The sequence below is a fragment of the Hippoglossus hippoglossus genome, chromosome 18, assembly GCF_009819705.1.
Source record: "Hippoglossus hippoglossus isolate fHipHip1 chromosome 18, fHipHip1.pri, whole genome shotgun sequence".
NCBI classification, from domain to species: domain Eukaryota; kingdom Metazoa; phylum Chordata; class Actinopteri; order Pleuronectiformes; family Pleuronectidae; genus Hippoglossus; species Hippoglossus hippoglossus.
This window is the reverse complement of record NC_047168.1, coordinates 9,432,220-9,457,093: the sequence shown is the minus strand read 5'-3', so window position 1 is coordinate 9,457,093 and position 24,874 is coordinate 9,432,220. Positions and strand designations below refer to the sequence as shown.

General features: G+C 41.0%; 1 protein-coding gene across 2 annotated transcripts in view; it reads right to left on the bottom strand.

The window, feature by feature from the left end:
- The window catches only part of LOC117751749 (phospholipid-transporting ATPase ABCA1-like), a 138,720-nt gene that overhangs the window by 61,573 nt on the left and 52,273 nt on the right, over positions 1–24,874 (bottom strand). Inside the window, exons 22-31 of one of the 2 annotated variants that reach the window (XM_034568630.1) lie at positions 23,981–24,118; positions 18,830–19,044; positions 17,179–17,254; positions 13,766–13,968; positions 12,130–12,178; positions 11,007–11,123; positions 10,822–10,854; positions 10,159–10,298; positions 5,946–6,073; positions 892–990 (exon numbers count right to left, since the gene is read on the bottom strand). In XM_034568630.1, coding sequence (XP_034424521.1) covers positions 892–990; positions 5,946–6,073; positions 10,159–10,298; positions 10,822–10,854; positions 11,007–11,123; positions 12,130–12,178; positions 13,766–13,968; positions 17,179–17,254; positions 18,830–19,044; positions 23,981–24,118 — 1,198 coding nt within the window. The remainder of the gene's footprint in view (positions 1–891; positions 991–5,945; positions 6,074–10,158; positions 10,299–10,821; positions 10,855–11,006; positions 11,124–12,129; positions 12,179–13,765; positions 13,969–17,178; positions 17,255–18,829; positions 19,045–23,980; positions 24,119–24,874) is intronic. The other variant, XM_034568631.1, reaches the window with a different exon arrangement.

The following is a 24,874-nucleotide window of genomic DNA, read 5'->3' as shown; positions in this document are numbered from 1 at the left end:
ACCTCCAACACAGGTTATAACGAAAATGATTTGTACCCAACTCGGTGAAGTGATGGCACATGGGCCAGGAAAGAAAGAAACTGTTTTCTGTAATTCTGTAAATTAACTGGCACTAATCTGTTGTAATCACCTCAGGTGTCACATGAAGACATAGAAAATCAGAAGGCTAATTTTAATAGGAACGGTTTCGATTTTTAATTCACCTTGCATGTTTTAGCTTTTGGAAAACTAATGGTTAAAATGCGATAATGATAATTGCTTTTTAAATTGTATTTGACTGAGGAAATAATCTTGCCACCCTCCGTCTGTGTCTAGTTTGGGAGCCACTGCATCAGGCTCTGTCGGAACCTGATAGGCTGGACCGGATTTGGCATAAAGAGTTTTGAAATAATATTCGGGCTCTAACCATGTGTCAGGAACAAGGTGACACAAACCTAGTGCAGCTTATAGTCACTTCATCAGGATCTGGTCGGGTTCAGGAAAAAAAACTAAATTCCATCTGGTTCAGACGGCCTTGGACAGAAAAACACTGTCCTCTAGTGTGCATCTAATCAATTTCTGAGGAAATAATGAATGGACCTTGATTTAGGATTGTTTTTCCTCGGAGGAGAATTGCACCGAGCGCCATTCAAGCTATTTATTGATTACATTTGGTTTTTGGCTTTCAAAATCATTCAGGGTTAGTTCGCTTTTTAATAGCTTGTCCTGTTTCTGCAGCAGGCACAGACCCAGGCTCAGACTCGCGTGACTCCATGTTTGCATACAGGTGTATTACAGATGTGCACAGTTGTGTGCCAACTAGCCATAGGCACACAGAGCTGCTAAGTTTGAAACTGAATAAGAAGCATTTGGCAGGATATCATGTGGTTTCTTGTTTACATCAACACTTACGGTAACGGGTTTCCATCCATGCAGCGAGTCCCAAATCCAGGATTGTTCACGAGCGTTTCCACCACCTGAGACACCTCCACGTTATCTGGCCCGTCGTTGCTGTGTCAATTGGAAATATAATGAACGTTAATACACATGCAAACATTTGGACGAATAAGATGTTAAATCCAAACAAAGGCACACATCTCTTTAATCTGTGAGCATCAGCCAGTTTGGCATAAAGTCAATAAAAGGAGACCAAACCCGTAATTGGGTCTTATGGTCTGACACGAGCACATAAGTCAAAGAAAAATAAATGACTGTGGATCGCGGGTCTATTTCGGTGGTACCGTGGAATTACAAAAAAACATGAAGATATGAAGTAACAATATGTCTGGTTTATCAAAAGGATCTTATCTTCAAGGACGGCGGGAATTAAACTCCCCCCCCCAAGCAGAAGACAACTGGGCCCATTTACACTGGAAATACCGTCTAGACATTCAAAATGGAAAATACTAATCAGAGTCCTGGTGGTCATGACAAATGATCGGCCCGAGATTTATTGTCATTCCATCGGGTGATGGAGCACCGGAGTCTATTTTCAACAGCCGAACCAATTTACAGAAGGACCTCTGCAGCCTCTAATTTCAAAATGCTTGGGATCTGCAGCCAGACGTCTTTAAGGTTACGGCCAACGGCCAACAAATAAAAGACGACGCAGAGCGGCTGTGTCTAACTCTTGACCTCTAATCTTGGTGTCACATTGCGATTGTTTTATTACGCCAACACATTATTTGATATTAGAGGCCCCTGCAATTAAGTCAGAGATAAATTGCCGGCGGACTTTGTTTTTTCTTCTGAATCCACCAACCTGAGTGACACGAATCTCCAGAATCTCTCATTTTGTTTGCAACACAATGAAGTGGTTAGGATTTCCCCAAATCTTCTAATCTATCCCCCCCCCCACCGTCACAACTGATTAAGATTGTACAAGTGGTCTAATCTGTTTTACACACTGGCAAAGCACAGGAGTTTGCATGGCAATTAATCTTGAACATATCTCGACTTCCAGAATGGGCCTGAAAGGAAATGAGAAGTGAGCCGGGGGGGGGGATCGGGACGTGGTGCATTCATGTAAATACTCGATGGCAACGGTGCCTCGCTTAATCAAGAGTGAGAGAAAAATCAGTGCATTTACCAAGCATTTACTTTGGCTCGGGATTCAAAACGTAAATTCCAAGAAACAACAACAGACGGTAAAGGCCACTGACTGGTTCGGTGTGCACGTTCTCCTTCGTGGCCTCAGCACATCTATGTGCCGACGTGTGTTCTTGTGCTAGCACGTCCCGATACCAGCCTGCTCAAGATTCTGTGTACAGCCTTTCATCATTATCTGGGTGTCCTGTGCATTTCTAAGCCTCGAGTCTCAATCTTCCCATTCCAATTCCATCTTCATTACGAGCCAGACACACTCTGCCCCTTTTATCTTAACGCTGCTGTGGGAGTTAAAACACAACGTTTCAGAAAGACTATCGCCCTGGCTCGCTGCCAACGGTGGTCACAGCCCAGCCAACCATTTGGATTAATGCAGTGTTCATTGTCTCATTTAGACGCGTCTCCATGAAGGTCACACGGCCGTTTCCTCCTTGGCCACCAGCGAGTGCAATTGAAGTGGTCCGATTGTAAAAATGGATTATGTGCAGCCATCTGTTTTGCAATTAACAATGGCTGGGTTACCACGTTATTCAAGGTAATAAAACTATTGGACAGTTCCAAAGTGAAGACTTGTGCACACACACACACACAGAAATGGTGGAACTAATGAAGAGTTTATCTAGTCAGAACTGAAACACACAACAATGGAAGAAAGTCAAATAAATGCTACATGGTATAATACGGCTAATCCCTTTGGATAAAACGAAATAAAAAATAGTGTTCTTGTTATTTGAAGTGTAAATATTACCTTCAATACTCTCATATCTCTTTTCCAATTAAACAGAAAAAATGTTATAACTATATAGAGTGTATAATATTGCCACAGTGACACATTATACACTAGTGAGCAGGGCCTGAAGCCCCTTGAATTTCTAAATTAGATCAATCATTATCTTTAATCTCCCCCAGCTAAAATGGATCATTGGCATTTATGAGGTATATAGTGCAACAATGCTCCTCTGATCGGGCTGGATGGATGAAAATGGATGAAATGGCACAGGACTTTTAATCACCCAGTCATCACTAAGTAGGTTGTTTCAAAGCCAGTGAAGAGAAGACAATATTTGGTGATCGGCCGAGGGGAATGTCATAAAAATTAAGAACGCAGTTTGAAAGTGTATCACTCCAGAAGAGGTCAGAGGATTGCTCCCTGAATAACTGAATGTGCGGCTCATGGTTTAATTGGGAGCTCTCGTATGTGAGGCAGGGTTTTATTCCTACTTGATAATGGTCGTTCACTTTTAATTAAAAAGTCACATCAACTGTTAAGTGTCACTTATTTTTTCACAGTATCACATGAAGGTTTTGTCATTGTTTGGAAAGCACCTGGTTAAATTCCAGCACTATATGGAATAGCACAATGGAATTGTTAGGTAGGTTGCTAGGCTGGTTGCCTGGGCAGCAGTAGAAATGGAGTCCTGGTAGCATGTGGTTAAATGTTTACGTTCTAATGAAAACACCATGCACATGATGCCGTGAAAGTCAAAGCAGCAACTGGAACAGCAGACGGGCTTTAGGTTGGAATGTTTCAGCACCACGGAGAGAGGCAGGGTATTTTAAATGTTTCAGAACCTTGGACAGAGAAAAGCACAGACACACTGAATGTGTGTGTGTGTTTGTGAAAGGAGACAGTATTTAATATTTCGGTTTTGTGAATTTGGCAATAATAATATTTATAATTTCAATAATAAATAGACAAATAAAGGGAATTGTTGAGCACAGAGCACAAGATTAGATTTTTGGAAACATTGAAAAATGTTTTTTTTCTTTATGAATGTTCAGAAAAGTTTCTCCAGTGAATTAATGTTCCAAGTGTCGCAAGTTATTACTAGATTCTTGCCTAAGTTTCACTGGTAAAAAAGAAAAAAGTATTAAAAACAAATACTGGACTAATAAAACTGTTGTTTCTTACTTTGACCAAGACTGAACAGTCAGTGTCAGGATGGAGATTTTGCTGTAAGCCGTGTTTATCACAAAGTTTTGGGCATTTTGACAATTTTTGTTGTTAGAGAGAAGGACAAATCATGTTGCAGTGATTTTGACTTTACTGGTACGGCTATGAAGATATTTAACCTGTAAAATGATAAAATAAAGAGTGGAGAAATCATTGTCTAAAATACAGTCGACAACATTTTCTTTCTGGGCCGTTTCTTGCTAAAAGCTGAGAACTCACAGATCAAAAGGAAAAAAAAGCCTTCACATCTGAGGGTCATTTTCTATTTTATCTACATCCTCTGCAATAAGTCAGTGGGTGTTGATGTGGACCAAGGCTGTGCCGTGTCACCGATTATGTCTGTGATCCTCAATGACAGAATATCAAGCCGCAGCCAAGGAGAGGACAGTGTCCAGATTGATGACCTCTGCGATGCAAAAATCTCTTGGCAAATCGAACACCATGAGCAGCGCTGTGACATCTTTTTACTTTGATTTCCTGTCGCTGCACTGTAACTTTCTTGCAGGCTTGCAGTATGTTGTTCATTCACTCGGCCATGTCTGCTATAATATTCACCCAGTTCTTCTTCCAATTATTCACACACTCTGCGCCTCCGATAAGAGGAAACATCACTTGTTAGGAGGTTTTCTTCCCCCCGGAAAAGTATTGTTGCTTCTCAGCAATAGCAACAATAAAAATAACAGCAGAGAGTTTAAGTCTGGGTAAGAGATCAACACTGGAATTATTGCGTTATATCAAGTTGCAATAGAGAGGAAATCAAACTTGCAGGAATATGTCACGTTTTTATTGTGGACATTGAAATCTAAATTTAAATATGTGCTGACTTACAGGTGTTTCCATCCCATTTTAAAACTGAGGCACCGAGCATAAGCATTTTGCAAAGTGCCAAAAGTGGATGAACGGGATAAACGATGTTCTCTAAAGCTCTGGAGAGCAAAGACACTCGGCTCGATAGCAACAGTTAAAACAACAGCCCAGAGTTTAAACCTGGCTATGAGCTCGACGCTTGAAATTACTGTATTATATCAATTTGCAGGAAAATGTCCCATTTGTATTGTGGACATTGAAATATAAATTTGAATATGTGCTGACCATAGCATTTTAAAACTGAAGCACCGAGCATAAGCATTTTGCAAGTTCTAAAAGTGGATGAAGGGGAAAAACTACGTGGAGAGCGAAAGACACTTGGCCTGACTATTTTTTTCCCCTAAAACTTAGGTTTAAAAATGTGACTTATATTTCAGGACAAGTTCACTGCAACACAGACATTATTTATAAAAGGAGGGAGCACCAGTTTAATGATGCTCTTTTACTGTGTTGCATTATAGAGTTATGACAGTGAGTATGAGAGTATGTTTCACAGTAAAAGTGTTTGTTTAGCCAAGGTTGCTGCAACATGTTCTGCTGCTATAGAGGAAATACAACGAGTCCTTAGCGTCTGTCTGTGTCTTTACTGCAGAAAAGATCCAATGATTCCATCCGTCAGAGACGATGAGCTCAGGACTGACGTCTGAACAATGTTCACTGTCAGAGAAAGTAACAATACAAGAGGAACGACATTGATCGCTGTGGTAACCCAGTCAGCTGACTAGTGACCACTGGGAAAGCGAGCGCTCTGCAGGCAACACACCAAACAAAGATCTTTCTAAGCTGAGAAATTATGTCATATTGTCTGATTGTTATCGGGGGAATGAGAAACATGCAGCGATAATTGTTATGTTGTAAGACAAACATTTCAATCGCTCACAAAAATGTGAAGAATCCCTTTTTGACAGATCTCACTAAATAATTGAGCATATTTGTTTTGCTTTTTTTTTTTCCCTCTGCAGTGAAAACAACCACCTGAACTGTGTGTTTTTTTTATAAATATTGTAATAATAACCGCCCTCCAGGAAAGTAAAGTTACCTGTAAAATGTGGTTTGAGGCAGGCCGTTCATCCAGGGCTGCAGCTCCAGACTGGGATATTCAGCGAACGGCGGGACGATGAGTGAGAAGATCAGAGACATGCACACGAACAAAACAGGCAGGATCACCTAGGAGACGAGCAGAGCTTCCTGTCAAAAACACCGAATCACTGCTCTGCTTCAGACACAAAATATTTGATGTATCAATAAAACTGAACGAGATTTCAACAAAATCATGGGTGTTTTTTATATTTTGATGGGTTGTAATTACCACAGTAACAGACATCTTTAGGAGTAACTTTTCATGGCAGTTTGTCTTTTTATCAGCAGGATTATGCAAAACTTACACAACTGCTTTGATTGAAACTTGGTGGAAAAGTGGGATTACGGGCCCAGGACTAACACATACAGGATTTATTTTTCTCCTCTTTCTAAAACACTGACTTCGTGGCGGACGCATGCTTTCTATGAGTGACCCTCTAGTCCAATAATGAAACTATGATACACAAGTGCAGGTGTGTGTGTGTGTACAGTGTGTCACTTTAACTGTGAACACAAGCTGTGCTCACTTTACGACCAATGTAAGGTTGCGACATACACTCACGTAATTATGAGTGATACAGTTCTCGCTGGCCTCCTGGATGGAAAACAAACACGGGCGCGCACAGGTTGTCGGAGTGGGTGGTCCAGATGCACGTGTGTGTGTGAGCATGTGTGAGCGCGCAAGATTCACTGCGAGATCGATTTCATCATCACCACCCCCCCTCCCCACTGTACAAAATGACTGACGCAATCAACAATAAAGCAGGACCACAGCGATAATGTGCGCACATTAATATGCTCCCCACCAACTTGTTTGGGCTCCTCCGCATGCTTTACGAGTTTGATTAAACACTTCCAACACCGCCACCACCATCTGGCCACTCAGATATAATTAGTTTCTTGTTATTCTCTTGTCTTTTGTGCAGGATTTTTTTTGTTGTATATTCTAAGACCAGACACTGCCACGCTTCTTTCTCACCCCCCCCAGCCCCTCACCCCTAGTCCAGTCCTCTTCCCTCCATTATGCACTGGTCTTTTCATTTCATTGTTGGAGCTGACAAAAAGGTCAGCGGGAAAATACGCAACATATCTTTAATGTGTAATCACTTGTAGGTTGGGGCGTGCGCGCTGCGGTCGGGGGAGAGGTTTGCATACACTTGATTAATTGCGGGGGCCGTGCAATTCGCCCGGCCAATTCAAGATGCCACAATTGAAAAAAATATATATAAAAAAATGACTGCCTGGCCTTGGAAAAATGTGCTTGGACGAAAGATAAAGAGCAGCAATGAGAGTGAAAAGCTTAATGACACGCTGCACAAGAAAGAACTTTTCTGTTTCTCCCGCACACGCTCGCTCTTTGTCTCTCTTTTCCTCTCTCTCTCTCAACAGTAATTGCAGGTGACAGCTGGTACTTGTTCCGTTGAGAGAGAGAGAGAGCTGCAAAAAAAACCAAAAAAACCCAGGGAGAAGTCATTATGCTCACAAAGCCGAAGCACTCCCATGAACAATGCATGAGTTTATAGCGTTTCTAAACTTTGGCGGGGATTTAAAGAAGAGGGGTGGGATTATATGCAGAATTGGTTTAAGCTACAAAACAAGATTAAGACGGGGGTTTTCTTCTCGGCAAAGTCCAATAGCTCATTAGACTTTGTTTCCTCAACAAACATTTCCGCCTCTCCAATTTCATTTGTGAGTAATTGCATGATTGCTGCACCTTGGGTTTAAGGGGATAGTCGCGTCACCTTGGATATTTTTTACTGCCGCGTTAATGATGACTTTTCTTTTCACAGCATTCAGATGAAATACAGTAAATAGTCAATAAAGCTATCGTTAACTCCAAAAGGAAAGAAAATATATTCACAGCAGTGCGGAAAAAACACTTTGTCTGCGTCTGTAAAGTTCAATTTAATTGAAAAAGACTTTCTGAGACCATTTTCATAACATTTGAAATGAAATTCATTCACCAAAGTCTGCTGGACTCCTCAGCCTTGATCCCAACGCTCCCAACTTTGAAAGACTGTTGACCCACAGTGCAGTTTGCTTCATAACCACACTGGCTTTAACTTTTAAAAAAGTTGATAAAAGCCATTTAAACGTATAAAAAAGTTTTGATCCTACATTGTCGATGACTTTTATTATTTGTTTGTTTAATATTATTACTTTTACCCTGGTCATACAGTTTGTTGTAAAGCACTTGGTAACTTGTATTGAAAAGAGCTATACAAATCAATATATTATAATTATCGTTATGAGTATTTGTCATTCTCAAGCCTAAAATGTGCTACAATTGTATTTCCCCACTTTCATAGACTGTCAGGCTAGAAAGGCATAAGTTTAACATATAAACTTAACTGAGACAGACTAACGACGCAACACACACCAGAACTAAAACTTTACTCTCCATCAGAGGTATTTCATGCCAGTGAAGTTCCTAAAAAACAAAGACCCATGCAGTTTGAAAGTATTTAATACTTTTTAAGGCCATTAAATTGTCATTTTTAAGAGTTTTAAATGACCCACAGCTACCCTGAGTAAAAATACAGAAACAATAGAAATATTCTGCATGACAAAATGTACTTTAATGACTGCATGTTAGTGGTGCTGAATGGGGCATTGTAGTGAGATCATCTCAACTCACCCGCTGCAACATTACCAGTCCCTTCCTCTCCACTATTGTGACATTGCCAAGAGTCACCTGTCCCCAACTTTCATCCCCATAAATCACTGCTTTTGTGTTACACGCCATAATCTCTTTTATATTCCCCTAACCGCTTGTATTCGAGGAGATTACCTCACCACACAATCATATCTGCTGACAATGGGAGCTGTTGACATGACGGGGGGGGGAGAGAACCTTTAGCCAAATGAATAAAGAGGAGGAGGAAGGAGGTGTGCCCTTGCCGACTGTGTGTGTGTGTGTGTGTGTGTGTGTGTGTGTGTGCACCCTTTGTACGTACACACTCGCACACTTATCTTTCCATCCGGCTCTGCGGCTCCGAGGGGGGACGTCCGAGATTGACAGTGACTAATGGGGATTGGTACTGCAGCAAATTACAAGAACAACCCATACACCTTACAGAGGTGAAACATTCCTCTGCCTCTCGCTCACACATGCACACGTACAGTCGCTCACACACACACACACGCATGCAGCAGTGTTGACTGAACGAGCTGCGATCCAGTCACTTTCACTTAACGTTATCCCAGCGTCACGACACTGTCCTTTCTGATGTCCCATCACATGATATTCACATACACTATTCATCTATATGGAAGGTGGTTTGCATGTGTCAAAACAATTAAGGTCTGGACAGTTTTTAAAACTTGGGGGGGGGGAAATTATTTAAGTATCTCGGAAACTGCTACTTAGTGAAATTGGTTTTGACTCGCTTAAATTACATCTGTTTATTGGTTTTGACTTTTGAAATCATGTTTACGGCGAACAAAATAATATAGACGTAGATTTAATAGGCTAATAGCGGTCTGTCATCGCCGTAATTGTTATGCTATCACTTCTAATACGTGGCTAATGAAAACACATGATTAGCAAGTAAAATGAAAGAGAAACAAATCGCGGCAGTCACTTTCAAACTTTCCGGTGCCAGTCAGAGTGATCAGGTGAAGCCGGGGCCACGCAAACAACTTTTAAAGTGTTTTGGCGAAACTGTGACGTTGTGTCAAAGGCGACAGGGAAGATTCTCTGCTCGTGGATAGTGATTGATTGAAAGAGAAAAAAATCTTCTTCTTGTTCGCAGCAGTAAAACGCGTCCATGGCGTCTTTAGCCTTGGTCGTACCCCTCAGGAATTCTCTGGCGTAACTCATGGCATCATTGACGAGCCGACACTGATCATTCTATGTGCAGTTCATTGACACCGTGTTACATCGTCACTCTGAGAGCCGCTCTTCACATTTCTCAACCTGCTCCTCACTTTCCCTTCCGCCACCAGTCCGTGTCTTCTCCAACGGGATGAATTGTTAAACCAGTGGCTCCATCGAGATGGATGACGGGACTTTTCCCTTCCACGTCTGAAATTAGCCTCCTCTATCATACATGCCATTAGCTGATTTTGAAAGCCAACTTGGATTTTATACAATCTTACCTTGATCCTCCCGCGCAACCCCTCCCAGTGTAACCCTTCAATTCATCAACGTGACAGACTGAGGCCATTACCTGGGCAATGACTCCCTTGCGGCTCCTGCGGGCGTGGTGGAAGCGCTTGATAAAGAGCGCCAGGAACTGCCTCCTGATCAGCTCCCACCCGGTGATGACGGTGGATCCCCTCCCGCCGACTGCGCTGCTCCTCTGCAAGTCTGGGGAGGACATTAACTCTTAAACTGTTATCTGTCATCGTTCTTCAGAGTAGGAGCTTATGAAAAGGGCGATAAACAAGGGATTTGTGGACACCTTGTTTTTTATGTTTCACACGCTCGGAGGAAACTGTTATTGAAAAAAGGAAACACTATATTTCCACATGAGTCGTTAAGGTAATAAAACACGTTCTGATTGAAAACCTGTTCCACGAAGTGAAAGACATTGTTTGAAAGTGAATTTGTTTTATGTGGGCAAAATTGAAAAGGTTGAAGAGACAGGTTGCATGAAGTCGCGCGGATTAGAAGAAAATGATTTTTTTCTGAAAATGACTTCCCGTGAAGACGGAGCTCTTGTTGATGCCCTTCTATTCAAAATGGCTACTGAGGTGGAAAAGTCAAATTAAAGCCAAGGTAAATCAAGTTAATAATTGCAGAAGAAAAGGGTGTGTAGAAGAACACACAAACCTCCAGGACATAATGAAACTAAGGGTGGACGGTAGTAAAGATGAAATACTACACCTACCTTCCACTTTACTTGTAAATCGTTCCTTCAACTCTACATGAAAAACAGAAAGGAGCAAAACTCAACAAGGAAAAATGGATCGTAACTTTCTGCTTTTTTAAATACACTCAGGCCAGTTTATTGACTTTCCTTCAGTAGAAAATTGAAAAATAAACTATTGTTTGGCAGGATTCGAAGACACTTGCCAGTCATCCCAGAGACTTGTTGTGGTTGTGCGGATGTTGTGTGGAGGCTGGCGATGCTGTTTCGCTTGGATTTGCGGGGGCTCCTCTCGCAGTCTCTCTCAACCGGCTCCACTGCTGCTTTGGGAAAACAAATAAGATATGTTGTTTTGGCCTGACCCAATTTTAGGATTATAAATAACAATGAGAATAGCTACCTGCCCTGCACAACGCCATATTATTTCCTGTAAGAGCACAAGCTCAGGCGTGTTTGGGACATGAAAGAATGCGATTTTGAGAAAAACGTGAAAAGCGAAGTGCTTTCGGGACGGATACAAACAAAAAAAACGCTGGAAAGGAAATGTAAATTTTCTACTGAGGTCGACCAATGAGCAAAACCAGTAGGAAAACCCAACATCATTCTGTTTGAGTCTATATTCCTTATTATATTCCTACTTTTTCAACCTCATACAGTATGATTAAGGAGCATGATTGTACTATGAGGGCAGTGCAGAGGCTGTATGTATGATATCATGCAAAGTTATACAATAATCAATATAATAGATTATTGTGGAGTGTCATTAGCATAACAGAGGCAGAACAGAAGATTTTAATGCAACGAGGAACTTTTAACATTCTTCTAACCTAAGGCCGAGGTTCGTCCTGCTCTTATGAGGAAACTGATTATTCTCCCTCTGGTTCTTTCTTCCCTTCACGTGAGTCACCCTGAGGAAGTGTGGGCGCTTTTTTTTTGGTTTTCACAGCAAGAGCGCCTTGGTTTGATTATAATTGTTTTTATATATCAACTAACACAACCCTCTGGTTTTTGCAATTTTTGGCCTTCAGACAAGAAGATGTTAACATAAATGTAAAGCACAGATGAGTAGGAGTTGGTAAACGTGTCTCTGTAGCCGGCTCTGCTCACACATCATATATTTTTCTAGAGGTGTTCCTTCATTTTGCTGTTAAGATAAGATAATCCTTTATTAGTCTGACATTGGAGAAATTAGCAATATTAGAGCAGCAACTGTCAAAATAGGCATCAGTAAGTAGTAAGTAACATGCAATAGGATAATACAAATATAAACAGAATTAAAGCTTTTAAACTTGTGATGAAACTAAGGCAGCATTCATGTTGTCGTCTTACTTCGTATGTCTGCATCCACTCCTGTGTCTTCTGCCACTTTAAGAAATATCTGTGAATAGAACACACGTATGAGTATAGTTCCATGATGGTTACATGTTCCCCCATCACCTAATAATCATGCTCACACGTGAAATGACCCCAAACCAGTGATCCTGCAGCGAGTGTGGGTTATTTAAAGCTGCTGTTCTGGCTCAAATTTGACCTTAAATCAAAATTCAGTCAACAAGTGTGTGCGGATTCGAGGCAGGATTCCAGTTAACACTCAGGTTTCTGCTTATTATCAGATCAGGGTTGTGATGCACTGACCTCTGCTTGAACACGTGCCAACTGGCCTCTCTCAGAGAAGTGCCCTCCTTGACTTTTTGTATTCATTCAGGTTATATGTCAAAATAAATAAACTCTCCATTAGTGAGGAACGTCCATGTGACTTCTCATTATTTCTTTCTGTTGCGCACGTTGAGCCCCCCCCCCCGACTCAGCACCTGCCATCTAAAAATACTGAGAGCGTGACTGGGATTTTATGCTGTGAATTATTTCAGTGAAAACGACATAAAACAATAAATCATATACAAAGCTGATTGGTTATAAGAACGCAATTTAACTGACCGGTTTCTATATTAGCTTGTGTTATTATATTGAAAACTTCAAAAAAGAAAACATAGATGGATTGAAATAACTTTGCGGTGTCTCGATTCTAAATATTCAAGAGGAATTATTCACACTGTCTGCGGGCTGTGTGTCTGATTCATGCAGTTACATGAAGAGTATTTGCCAACAGTTTAAGGATCTAAAACTTGTGTACATGCCAACACAAAGTGAGTCAGAAGATGTTGTGTGTATGTGTAACAACCACAACTTCATAGACGTGGTTGTACAGCCTTAGTATTAGTAGTGATCATTTATTTAATTGCTAAAAAAGTTCAGCGTAACAAATACGTTAAAATATGAAGCTATTTTGATAATATTTTGTGTAACTACATGTACTTTTACACAGTTTGAGGTACTTTATGAAAGTTTGGAGGATCTACATTTAAACATTAAGAAGGAGTATTGAAATATTTTCCTTCATTTTCTGTCTGTAGACATCAGTCTAAAAACCACACATCTCAAAATCGTTAACGTTTCATGAGCTGAGAAAAAACACCCGCGTTTTCATCTTTGTGAATCATCCAACGGGTTTTTTGATTTATCTGAGGGAGCAGAATATGTTTTCTTACCACTAAATCCTCATAATGGGGAATTTGGTTGAATGGGTTTCTTTAGACAGCAAATATATTTACGAACAAAAACCTATGATATTATTATGTCAGTGGAATTTCTGAAAATACTGACTACTAGTGGAATTCAGTGTGTTCATCGCAATCTCATTACAGACTTGAAATTTGACGTTTTGGAATTTGTTCAATAAGATAATACTTATCATGCAGCATGGCCAAGAATGAGGTAGTTTCCCTTGTATTTCTCTCTATTTTAGTATGCAAACATCTAACAAAAAGACAGGAGTATCTGTCCTGTATGGTACTTTTTCTTCTGTTATGTACATGTAAATAGGCAGTTGCCATATGTATAAATACATGTGTGTGCATGCTTGTATCTATGCATCTCGTAAAGGTTGTCATTCCCACGCTCGCTGTACCTCCTCCAGTGTGGTGTCAGAGATGCCGTAGCTGGTCAGGCCGAGGTCAGCCATGGCCAGGTCGAGCTCTTTGAAGAGCAGAGCAAAGGTCCCATCTCTGGCTCCGCTGTAGGGCAGTATGTAGGTGATCTCTTGACCGATGCTCTCCAAGAAGACCGCCTCGGGGACGTGGCGCCGCACGAGTTGACCCACAGCTGTCAGATCTGCCAGACAAATAGGCACAAAAGGAACTCACGATGCGAACTCCAAGGGAAGGGGCGCGAGAGTACACGCACGGAAACCACAGACTCTTCTGGGAAATACACGTGTGTCTATCCCTCTTTTTAACGCATATTCCATCACTACTGAATTCGTTTGTTAGCACGATGTTGAAGTTCAACAACAACCAGCACTTCAGGCTGCAAAGAAAATACTTTCTGTTGTTGGTATTGATGTGACTCAGAACTTCATGGAAAACCTCATATAAAAACCTTGCTGTGTAAAAAAAGTCGGCAGCTGATGCTCTAACCTGTAAACAGACCGAAACACATCAGTGGCCGTAATAACTCCTGCCTCATCCATTCCGAAGCCGGGTCTTAGTGAGAATCAATCAGGACAGTGTTGCAGAATGCACCGCATCCATTATTGATCCAGAAGCCCCTCATACATAATCACTGCAGCTAAACAACCAGCGGCTCGCTGCTTTATGAAGAAGTAAATGGATCTACTTCGCACATCAGGCTGAATCATTTGTGAAAATGTGCGAGTCTGTTTGCTGCGGTAATAAAGAGAAATGTGCTGTCACTAGTGGGAGTATGATTACTCTTATGGTATTTCCAAGCTCATATGGGGACATGGGGTTGATTCAGAGTGAACGAATAAGCAGGTTTGATGTTTATTTTCCAGACATAATAATGTTTGTTTGCACGATAACGGCGGAGAACGATCTAAACAAATCACAAACAAGCTTCACGTGTTTTATTCAACCAAAAGTATCTGTTATATATTCTGTTCCTGCTTTGTTATCCATTGAATTCAATGGCCTTTCAATGAGGCCCACTTCAAGGACACAACACAGCAAACCTTGATACACAGAGACATTAATTACTGGTACAAAACAAAAGGTTTTCATCCTGAGATTCATCAGGTTGTTCAGGAGCTCATTAAAAAAGACATGATGGGTGAAAGGTCATCTATTTCTTTAAAACTGTGTTCAAATAAAATATACCCTGTAGGGAAGAAAGTCCAGAATCTATGAGCTGTGGAGACCTGACTTTATTTTGAATAGATATAAAGGGCTTGGATGAGGAATCCTACAGACCTAGATTGCATTTATTCTAGGATTGTTTACTGTCAGTGTAAAGATTGCAGCATAAGGTGTTCTTCAAGACTTAGTTATTATTTGCTCAATTATCATAATGATCATTTTGTATTTAATTACTTTTTTTATTTTATTTTTCTCGTTTCTTTCCGTAACCTAGAAGGGATGTCGGCGACGCATGGTTGTGGGTCGAGTGGGCGTTTGTTGTGAACACTCTCATTGGAAAAATGAAAAAAATAAATGTCATTCCTGTCACGTATTAGAACGTGAAACATCTGCATTGATCGGTTTCATGTTTTACTGAATGTATCTTCCCACCTGAATAAAACGATTCGGTGTCAACAGTCAAGGCTCCTTCTGTTGCCGCTGCTTCTATTGAATCACATCCAAGGGCTTTTTATTCATTTCTTCTTATTCAGACATGACACGATTCTGTTTGCACATCACAACAGTCTCCTCATCTTCTGGGCAGGTTTTCGCTTCATTCAGTGCGAGCACAATGCATGCTGGTATATATTGCTCTGTCAGTGGCCGCTGGTTGTAAACTACTTTTCATGACACATTGTGGGAATCAATGGGTCTATTATATAGGAGTTAGAAATTCTCATTGAACGTTCAGACAGCACTAGATAAATAGTGAGGTGGGTATATTACATTTAGTGACTCTAGACACAGGCAGGAACTTATTTACGAGTTGAATTCTAATTTCTAGTTTTTAAAGACTATAAACATAAACAACCGTCATGAACTTGTGTCTACTCTACAATTCCCAAACCTTTAAGCATGTAAGGACCCATGGGAGCCCTGGTTGGCTCAATAAACTCCGTAATTAGTATCAGTAATATCCTCAGCTTAAGAGTTCAGAAAAAACATGAATGAGAGTGTGTCAAATGAGATGCAGCGGATGAATACAGAGCCGACTGAGACTCAAGGAGGCGGATTATTCTTTTTTTCACGCACTGTATTTAAGACACTTAACATCGGGAATCCACCCAACATCACTAAGAAAAGGAAAAGTATTTTTAATATTGAAAAAAAGACTATAGTTACAACTGAGGATAGAAGGGACTTGGTAGAGATAAATTGCAATGTTCGACAAATAGTCATTTACATATGTACAGTTATGCAAAATTGTATTTTCTGTATATGATATATGGGCAAATAGAGGAAAATTCAAATAAATAATTTTAAAGAGGACAAAAAAAAAATTGTTTTTTAATTTGAGCATAACAAAATTATTCATTACTTCTAAATATTAAAAAAATCTTGAGCTGAATTTGAAGGATAAAACTCTGGAAGACTCTGGACAATCGCTACTTCAGAACTGAGGAGCGAGCTCGACTAACAAGAGGACGTGACGTGACCTCCCCTGAAAGACAACTCTGCACATCATCCTCCCTTTGCCATCATCTGAAACATGATGTTCAAATGACACCGTATTACATGTTCCCCATGTCCATTATTGTCTCCCAGTTCTTCCTGCACTCACATCACTAAAACTCCCACTTCCCCCATTTAACACTTTACTTTAAAGTGCACTCCGCTGGTAGTGAGAACATTGAAACGGCATCTCAAGGCAGCAGCTACTTTACTACTTCAAACAGGTAAAAACCTGTGAGCTCATGGGCCTCAAGCACACTTTCACCGGTTATTTTAAGAAGTTGTATGGGTTGTGTTCGTTTTAAAAGAGATATTGTTTTATTTTGTGTTATTATTTGAAAAGATTGAAAAAAACAGTTCCTCTGTCCATGGCCGCAGGCTCCTCTTTTAAATGTGGGAGTACTAACAAGGTGTTCCACGAGATTTAAGAGCAGTGTTTTCTTTAGTGTTTTAACTATATAGACTTTTTTACATTCACAAGAAAACATTTACATACTAGAGCAAAGAAACCTGAACAAGCAAAATATGTCTCCTTTACAAAAAGGCTGACAAGGAGCTGCGTAACCTCCTTGCTGCGTGTTATGCTTAACATAACAAAGACAGAAGTTTAAGTTTTGGATGAAACATTCACAGCGTTTATTTAAAAAAAATCGGTTGTACCAATTGTGTTCATGTAGCATGAATTTATACAACGCTAATCTGAAACTGGCAGGAACGGAGATAAAGTTTTTACCTGAGGGATCTAAGCTGCCCCAGCTCTGGCTGCCGATGCCGTCATCAAGGCTGCTCCTCGAAGGGAAGTCTTTCTCCTGTTAATCAGAAACGGATTGGAAAAGGCTTTATCGTTTCCTGACCAGGATAAACAGTACCTGCATTTCATTAGTCACATTATGGGTGCAAAGTTTGTATTTGAGTGCTGTAAAGAAAACTGTGCACAGGCAACAAGAGGTACAATTTTCAACCTTTATCAGAACATGAAGCCACAAGTTTTAGTATAATAGCAACAGAAATCTATGTCTCATTTCCTCACACTGACTGAAACTCCACTGAATAACAAAGTTGTAATCCCGAGGAGGTAACACTTCTCCACCCTCCCCACAAAAGGTGTTTGCACGTTTATTTTTATCAAAGAAATGACTGCGCTCACCTCAATGAGCCTGCAGACTAATGGTAATTGCTCTCGCCCTGCTGGCATCAGTGCATCTTGTTCATTTGCTCCTATTGATTAAAACTAAGTGTGCGAGGCACCACTGGCGTGCAAGAGCGAGAATCCCCCCTCTCCCCGGCGACAATTAGTATCATCCAGCACGTAGGCGTTTGCCAATTCTCATGCTGGGAGAGACTAAACACAGATCATTATAGGGAGAGGGTGGCAAGAGAGAAGGAGAGCACTCAGGAAAGTAAAAGGGAGCCATGTTCAATAATAGACTGGAGAGAGGTTAGTGTTGTGTCGCAGAGGTTTTGCAGCTCAAGTTCTTTTGTTGATGCGTGAAGTCACAAAGAATGATCCCCTCCCAATTACACCAGATTCATGTGAAGTTATTCTAATGGGGATAAAAAAAACACAGAGGGTAATTGTGTGGTCGGGGTCCTAATCAGCAACGTCTGACGATAATTAGACCACACGGACGCTGTGTCTGTCAACAGTCAGAAGCACTGACACTGATAATAACAAATTAAGATTGAAAATGACTTATTTTGTTAGAATCCTTTCAATTATTTAGTTAACAACTCATATCTCTCAATGTTAAATGTTGATTTATTAATAAAAAAATGCTTGAATAGAATAGGTTCTGGTGGCTTAGTGGGGAAAGTGAAGGGAAATGCAAAATATAATAGAAACATATCATTTTTGTTTCTTGTTATCCTCTTGTTCTACCCCACATTTATTTTTATTTTTTTCAAATACAAGGATAAAAAACGAAAACATCATCTAAAATAGGCAAGATGATGACAAAAATAATGAAGATAGGTGATCAGTGTCAACTATTATTCCTTAAATTGAGCAAAACTATCCAAAGACTTTACTCCCTTTAACAAAAGCCAAATATCTTCCAGGTTTAAGTTGTGCCAGCATGTGTCTCATTTGAAAACACATCTATTTACTCTATAATAATGGAAACAATAGTGAGAGATGTTCTGTACCCAGGACCGACATTATGTAGAATAAAAACTGACAGACTTAATCCATGTTGTTGTTTAAAATCCAATGTAATTCAGTCCACATGGTGAATAATGCAATCAAAATCCAAGTGGACAATAACAGACCCAATATCCATGAATTGCTAAACAGGACATATGGCGTTTGTGTACGAGCGTTTCCCAGTAAAATGAGCGTTTAAAATCGAATCATCGCCCCAGAATCCACGCACATCTGTTCGTACCTCTGCGGCCTGACTGTGGATGATACCGTTACGCTGAGCGGCCATCTTCTCGGTCTCGTCTCGGACCAGGGTGAGGTAGTAGCCGCTGCCAAAGCTTTTCTTCAAGAAGAGCGAGGAGCCGCAGCAACGCATCTTGCCCTGGGAGATGATGGCGATGCGGTCCCCTAAGATGTCCGCCTCGTCCATGTGGTGCGTGGACAAGATGATGGTGCGACCTGAGGACAGGCAGAAATAGAAAGATAATTAATAAAGTTTCTGCACCGTCTCTCTCTCCTCACACGTGACGAGAATAAGACACGACAGATCAAATCAAGCCGGTATCACTCTCCAGTATCTGTCACAGCATGGTCGTCACTTTTCACCTCACCGCCATGGCAACAAAAGAAACTCCAGAGGAGAGCGTGGGTGTGATTCGGGGACTAAATTAAAAATTAGGATGAAGGCCAGCCAACATGATGCACTGCAAGGTTATTTGGAGATGTTCAAATTTTAAAATATCTGACTAAATATGGTTTTAATCATATACCCTGAAATCTTCTAATAAGTAGTAAATAATAAAAAATGTAGTGTGTTTGTGTAGAGCCTTTCAAAACATACTTACAAGTTAAAAACAGGAAACCGAATGAAATAGAATAAACTTAGAGTGGCACAAAGTCAAGCTCACACCTCAAACACGGCCCAACAGTCGTTATGAGACCACATTTAAATGAACTAAATCCACATTTTTCCAGATCAACGGAAATGCAGCAAAACATATTTTACAATTTGAGGATCACTGACAGAACAGAGGAAAAACTAAAGAAAACATTCTTAAATAGTCAGTAAAAAAAAAAAAATCTTTGGATGTAAAAGGTTGGGTTGTGATCCGGTCATGTTTCCGAGCAGAAAAACATTTCGGCAGAATATTTCTTTCGTGACAAACTAACAAAAGAAGAGACCTGCTTGGATGTCAGCTGTTTTCCGACTGTTCTTCTACACTTACGAGGCCAAACGAGTCAGTTTAGCCGCGCTGGTGTTTCTGCTGGAGGCTTCGTCCATGCAAATTACCCTCTGTTGTCTTCGCTCCAGACTCAAAACAAGCAGCGGCTTTGATTACGATTATTCATGTTCACCTCCGGATGAACTGTAGCGATATCTTAACTTTTCATCTGGTGACATTATCGGGGGAAAAAATCTCACTCCTCTGTGTGGAGACATGCCGCCTCACGGAGCCGGCAGCTCGCTGACGACTTTGGATGTTGCCGAGGTGTTATTTTGAACAGCAAGCAGCAGATCACAGCAGGTTCGCCACATCAAGCGTATTAATCTCCAAACACGATGAGGGGATACACGCTCGGTAATTATCTGACTGGATGCAGTTCTCGCCCTTTCTGTGTCAGTGTTTGTTGCATAAGTCCTCTGCTGAGCACGGCATCTTTTTTATTTATTTATATATTTTTTTTGCACCCAGCTGGACAAATGTGTGTCTTCACAGGTCGTGTTATCCCCGGGACAAGGACACACTCAGAGGTCACTGCAGCCCGGTGCAGCCATTTTGCTTGGTCAACTAATTCAGCTCTCTCTCTCCCTCCCTCCCTCCCTCCCGCCCATGCCCCGCTCTCTTTTTGTGCCCCGTCACCAGCTGAGCCGCTAAATCCATCCGTCCTCAGTTAAGTATTGCTGCCTTATGCTACGCCAAGCAAGTCTGGATCCATACACAGGCTCAACAAAATGCCCAAGCTGAGTGAATGCCCGCAACCCAGTCAATTTAACATATGGAGGGGAAGAAAAGCAAATGCTTATGAAGGGGCGGGCGGGGGGGGGGGGGGGGGGGGGGGGGGGGGGGGGGGGGGGGGGGGGGGGGGGGGGTGGGCTGGGGAGATTGCTGGAGGTTTAGTTTGACTGAGCCAGCTCATTTTGTGTGTGTTGCTCAAACTCACAGATGATTTTCCTATAGGGATTTGTTGTGCTTTACGAGGGTAAAAAAAATAAATAAAAAAACCCACTGCGTCGTCTGTGAGTCGGGAGCAAAATAAATGTGCTTGGACTGCAGATGGTCCACAAAGGTATTCTGATTTATAGCGTGTTGTGGCGCATTACAGCACAAAGTGATATATCAAACGGAGCCGGGTGTGTTCAGGTAAATTGGAAGCGCTCGCACAAAGTACAGGAAAAGCGAGGCCGGGGAATCTGGTTGCTGTTATTTTTGCTTCCTTCCCTCTAAATCACGCTGATAGAAATTGATTTCACAGCAGTTGAGTGAGGCCGGACAGATATTATGCACATTGGCAGGAAGATGAATTACCGGACTAAACTGTATCAACTGCCGTTTTGTGGCAATCAATCCAAATCAATACATTTTTTAAAGTTAATTGAAATGGCCTGTCCGCGAGTTAACAGAAACAGATGGGCCGGTAGTTTTGATTAAAGGCAAACCAATATAATAAATGAATAGAATCTGATGGAAATGCATGTTAAATGTCAGATTTTGAGAGTTTTACAAAACATTTTGAGTAAGAAAACATACAAAATCATTCACCAATCACTTCACAGTGAGTTGGCCATTTTGTAGAGCTGTCAGAATGTCTAGTGCAGCGTGAAAAGTAGTGTACAACCGATTGTCACCAACCGATCAATATAGACCATCATGCATTGCGCTTGTGACATTGACAGGAAGAGGGCATCTTGTCTCAGCCTTCCTCTACTACTTCTTATCCCTATCAAGAATATTTGAATTATCATGAGGATAAAGAACAATATGTTTACAATTATATCTCCTTTGGCGTATGTCCCTAATATATCTGGTGGGGTAGTTTGTTGTTCTTGTTGTTATATTCCTCAACATCCCTTTATCGTCAGTATGGGAGAGTGAATGATCTCGGACACAACCATTAACATCTGCTACTATGATGTCTGTTGAATGAAATTGAAAATCTGCAAGTATTTGTTGAAGGTTACACCGGTTAACAGAATATTTTTTCGATATGAGTATCGCTTTAAATGTTATATGATGAATACAACATATGAATACCACAGGAGTGTGATTGCAGCTACTTCACTTCGCCTCCATTCTCTCCATCATATTTCATTGACAAAGTCAGGTTTTAACACATGAGCATAACATTTTCATAGATTTATGCACATTTCAGAATATATATATAACTTTTCTCCTACTTTACATTAATCTGTATTCCCAGGATAAAAATGCATAATGTATGCTACTTCCATTTTTCCAGAGAAACTAAAACAACTGATCTCTGTAATCAGAGTCTATCGTAAATGGGAGTTGATACAAACATCCAACTTGAATATTCAGTCAATTTGTTTTCAAGGTAAGTCTTGGAGGAGAGAGAATGATTCTGCCTCTTGACAGGAATTTTTAAATGGATTTCATGTCAAGATTAAATCCGCTGTATCCTGATTATTGAATGTTTAATTAACTTTCACTTTCCCACTAGTAATATTTCCCACATTTTCTTTGCACCCCCTTGTTTCTCACAAAGTGGATCACCCGCCCACATGTGACAGATTCAATTTGAACCTAAACGCAACATTCATTATATCGGTTTCCAAGGTGGGGTTTGAGATTCTCCACGCCATAATAGACAGCTATAATATAGTGTTTATTGCATATTTAGATGAGCGAGTTAATGTAATTTAACTACATTACTACTGATTAAATCCAAATAACCAACTCGAGAGATGTTAATGTTTTTACTCTCAGTGATTAGATGGCTGCGGATACAAGCTGTTAAAATGAGAAAGTTAGTGAGTCGGCGGGAGAATTCCCAGGAAATAACAGATTTCATTAGCTACGCAATCAAAACACATTGGGCCGTGCGCATGTGTGTGTGTGTCTGTGTGTGTGTGTGTGTACACGTGTATCTATAGATATATACAGTCTTAAAATACGATGCCATGACAGCTACACAAGATAAATTGCTGAAGTTATCAGGAAAGTTAAAAGGTTGAGGCAGAATGCATGAACTCTATTAAAAAACATCGTCTTTCTGGGACAATTTCTCACAAATTAAGTGTGGTAATTTAATAGTAATCAACTTTTAGTAATGGAAAAATGATTAAAAATTAACCATTCTTACATTTAAATCTTCGTCTTCCACGTTCATTTTCCAACGACACATGATAAAAGAGACATTAAAAGTCACCTTAATGGAAAAGTCGGGGGAAATAATTAAATCCAAACATGCCACCACTCCCTACTTACAAAGAGAAATCAAATATTCATAATAGGGTTTAATGTTTGGTATGTTCACGTTCCTTTAAACCAATACAATATTCAAACAAGAGTTTCAACTGTCAGCAACCAAATAAGCCTCGTCAGAATTCAATAAATACGGCGCCGACTTACATTAATTTGGTAAACCTGTCCCTGTAAAATAATAATAAAAAAAAAAACCTGCACTGTTAATTATCTATAAAGAACCACAACAACACAAGTCCAATTTCGGCCTCCGGCTCTTTCATACAAACACAATGTCTGTGTCCTTTCATGCCTAATGATAAACCTCAGTAATGCCGTGGTGCAAATAGGAGAGGAGCGGCACAAAACGTGGCTGAGTCAGGCAGCCGGAATGTGGGTGTTCTCATTATAACAGAGTTATCTCCCGGCTTCGGAATTGGAGTGAAAGGACTTGATTAGAGGGAGAGGAGCTAATGACACAGCGAGGGTGGAATGTCACTCAATGCACATTAAACATTTAGACATCTGCTGAGAGAGCGTGTTACTATAACGTCCACGTCCTGCTTTCAGCCGCCAGCGACCACAAAGTGTATAGAAGGCCACGGAGTGACAAGCCGGGCCGATATGGCACACAATTAGGGCCTCTGTTAAATAGCGGCGTCAATTAAAGCGTCTTGGATTCACTTGTCTTCACTTGCATTTCAATCTGTTCCAGTGCAAATTACAATTTCTCTCCACCCACATCTGAGGAGAGCAAGGTAAGGTAAAAATAAGTTGTGCGGGCTGCTCTGGTTGGTTCATTACAACTCTCATACTGGACACGTTCGAGCCCCGTCAGTTAAAAGTTTGGGAAAAGTTTCTGGTTTTCTTACAGAGGTCGATCGTGCACCGTGCATCCCAGTCAATCCTGCCAACATAAGGGGACTTCAAAGCCTTTGGTGCAGCCTTGGCTCTTACCACTGATCCCTTACCTTGCTTGTATTTGAGCAGCAGTTCCCAGATGCCCCTGCGGGCGTAGGGGTCCACTCCCGCCGTCGGTTCATCCAAGATGACGATTTTTGAGCCTCCGACAAACGCTATGGCCACGGAAAGCTTCCTCTGCATGCCGCCTGGAACACACAGCAATCCACATCAGCGGCGGCACCTTTGTGATATATTGAAAAGTGTCTTGAAAATGTGCTTTTATCTCTCGAATAATATCAGAAATCTCCGTCTGCCTGTGGCTCACATATCTTCGAGAACCATTCACACTTGGCATTTGTATTGTTAAGAGCCAGAGAAATGCAGTGTTGACTAGTTGATGCGATTTGGATTTGGTGATACGTTCAATAGTACGTACGTTGGAATAAAGAGGGATACGACAACAGTGCGTTCACAACAAGTGATTCTCCAGTTCAGGCTTCTGCATACTGAGTTGAGCTTCACTGATCTTAAACATGTGTAAATGCTCTTTGTGCAGCAGTGGTAGTGCAGGTTCAGGGTTCTCTGAACTGAGCCCTGCACTCTGTCTTTACTTTGCGTTGCTCTATTAATGAATGATTACTAAGAAAAAGACATGTTTAGATCCGGCACTGCACTACAGACACACTACTGGAAGTTGACTATGGATTAAATGCGTCGAGATGTACCCCTCCACTGTTTCATTGTCTTTTTGCGCGCATGCTGAGGAGTAGACACACTTGACTGAGGTTAGATCACATCCACTCATAGCGAGCTCTTCAAAATGCATCCGACGTGGTGTTAATGTAGTGGAAATGTCAACATGGATCAACCTTGAAAGTCATATTTCAGTGATTTTGCTCGCAAGCAATCCATGACTGGGAACAATTAATCAAGCAGGACTTGCTCATGCCCCCCCCCCCCCC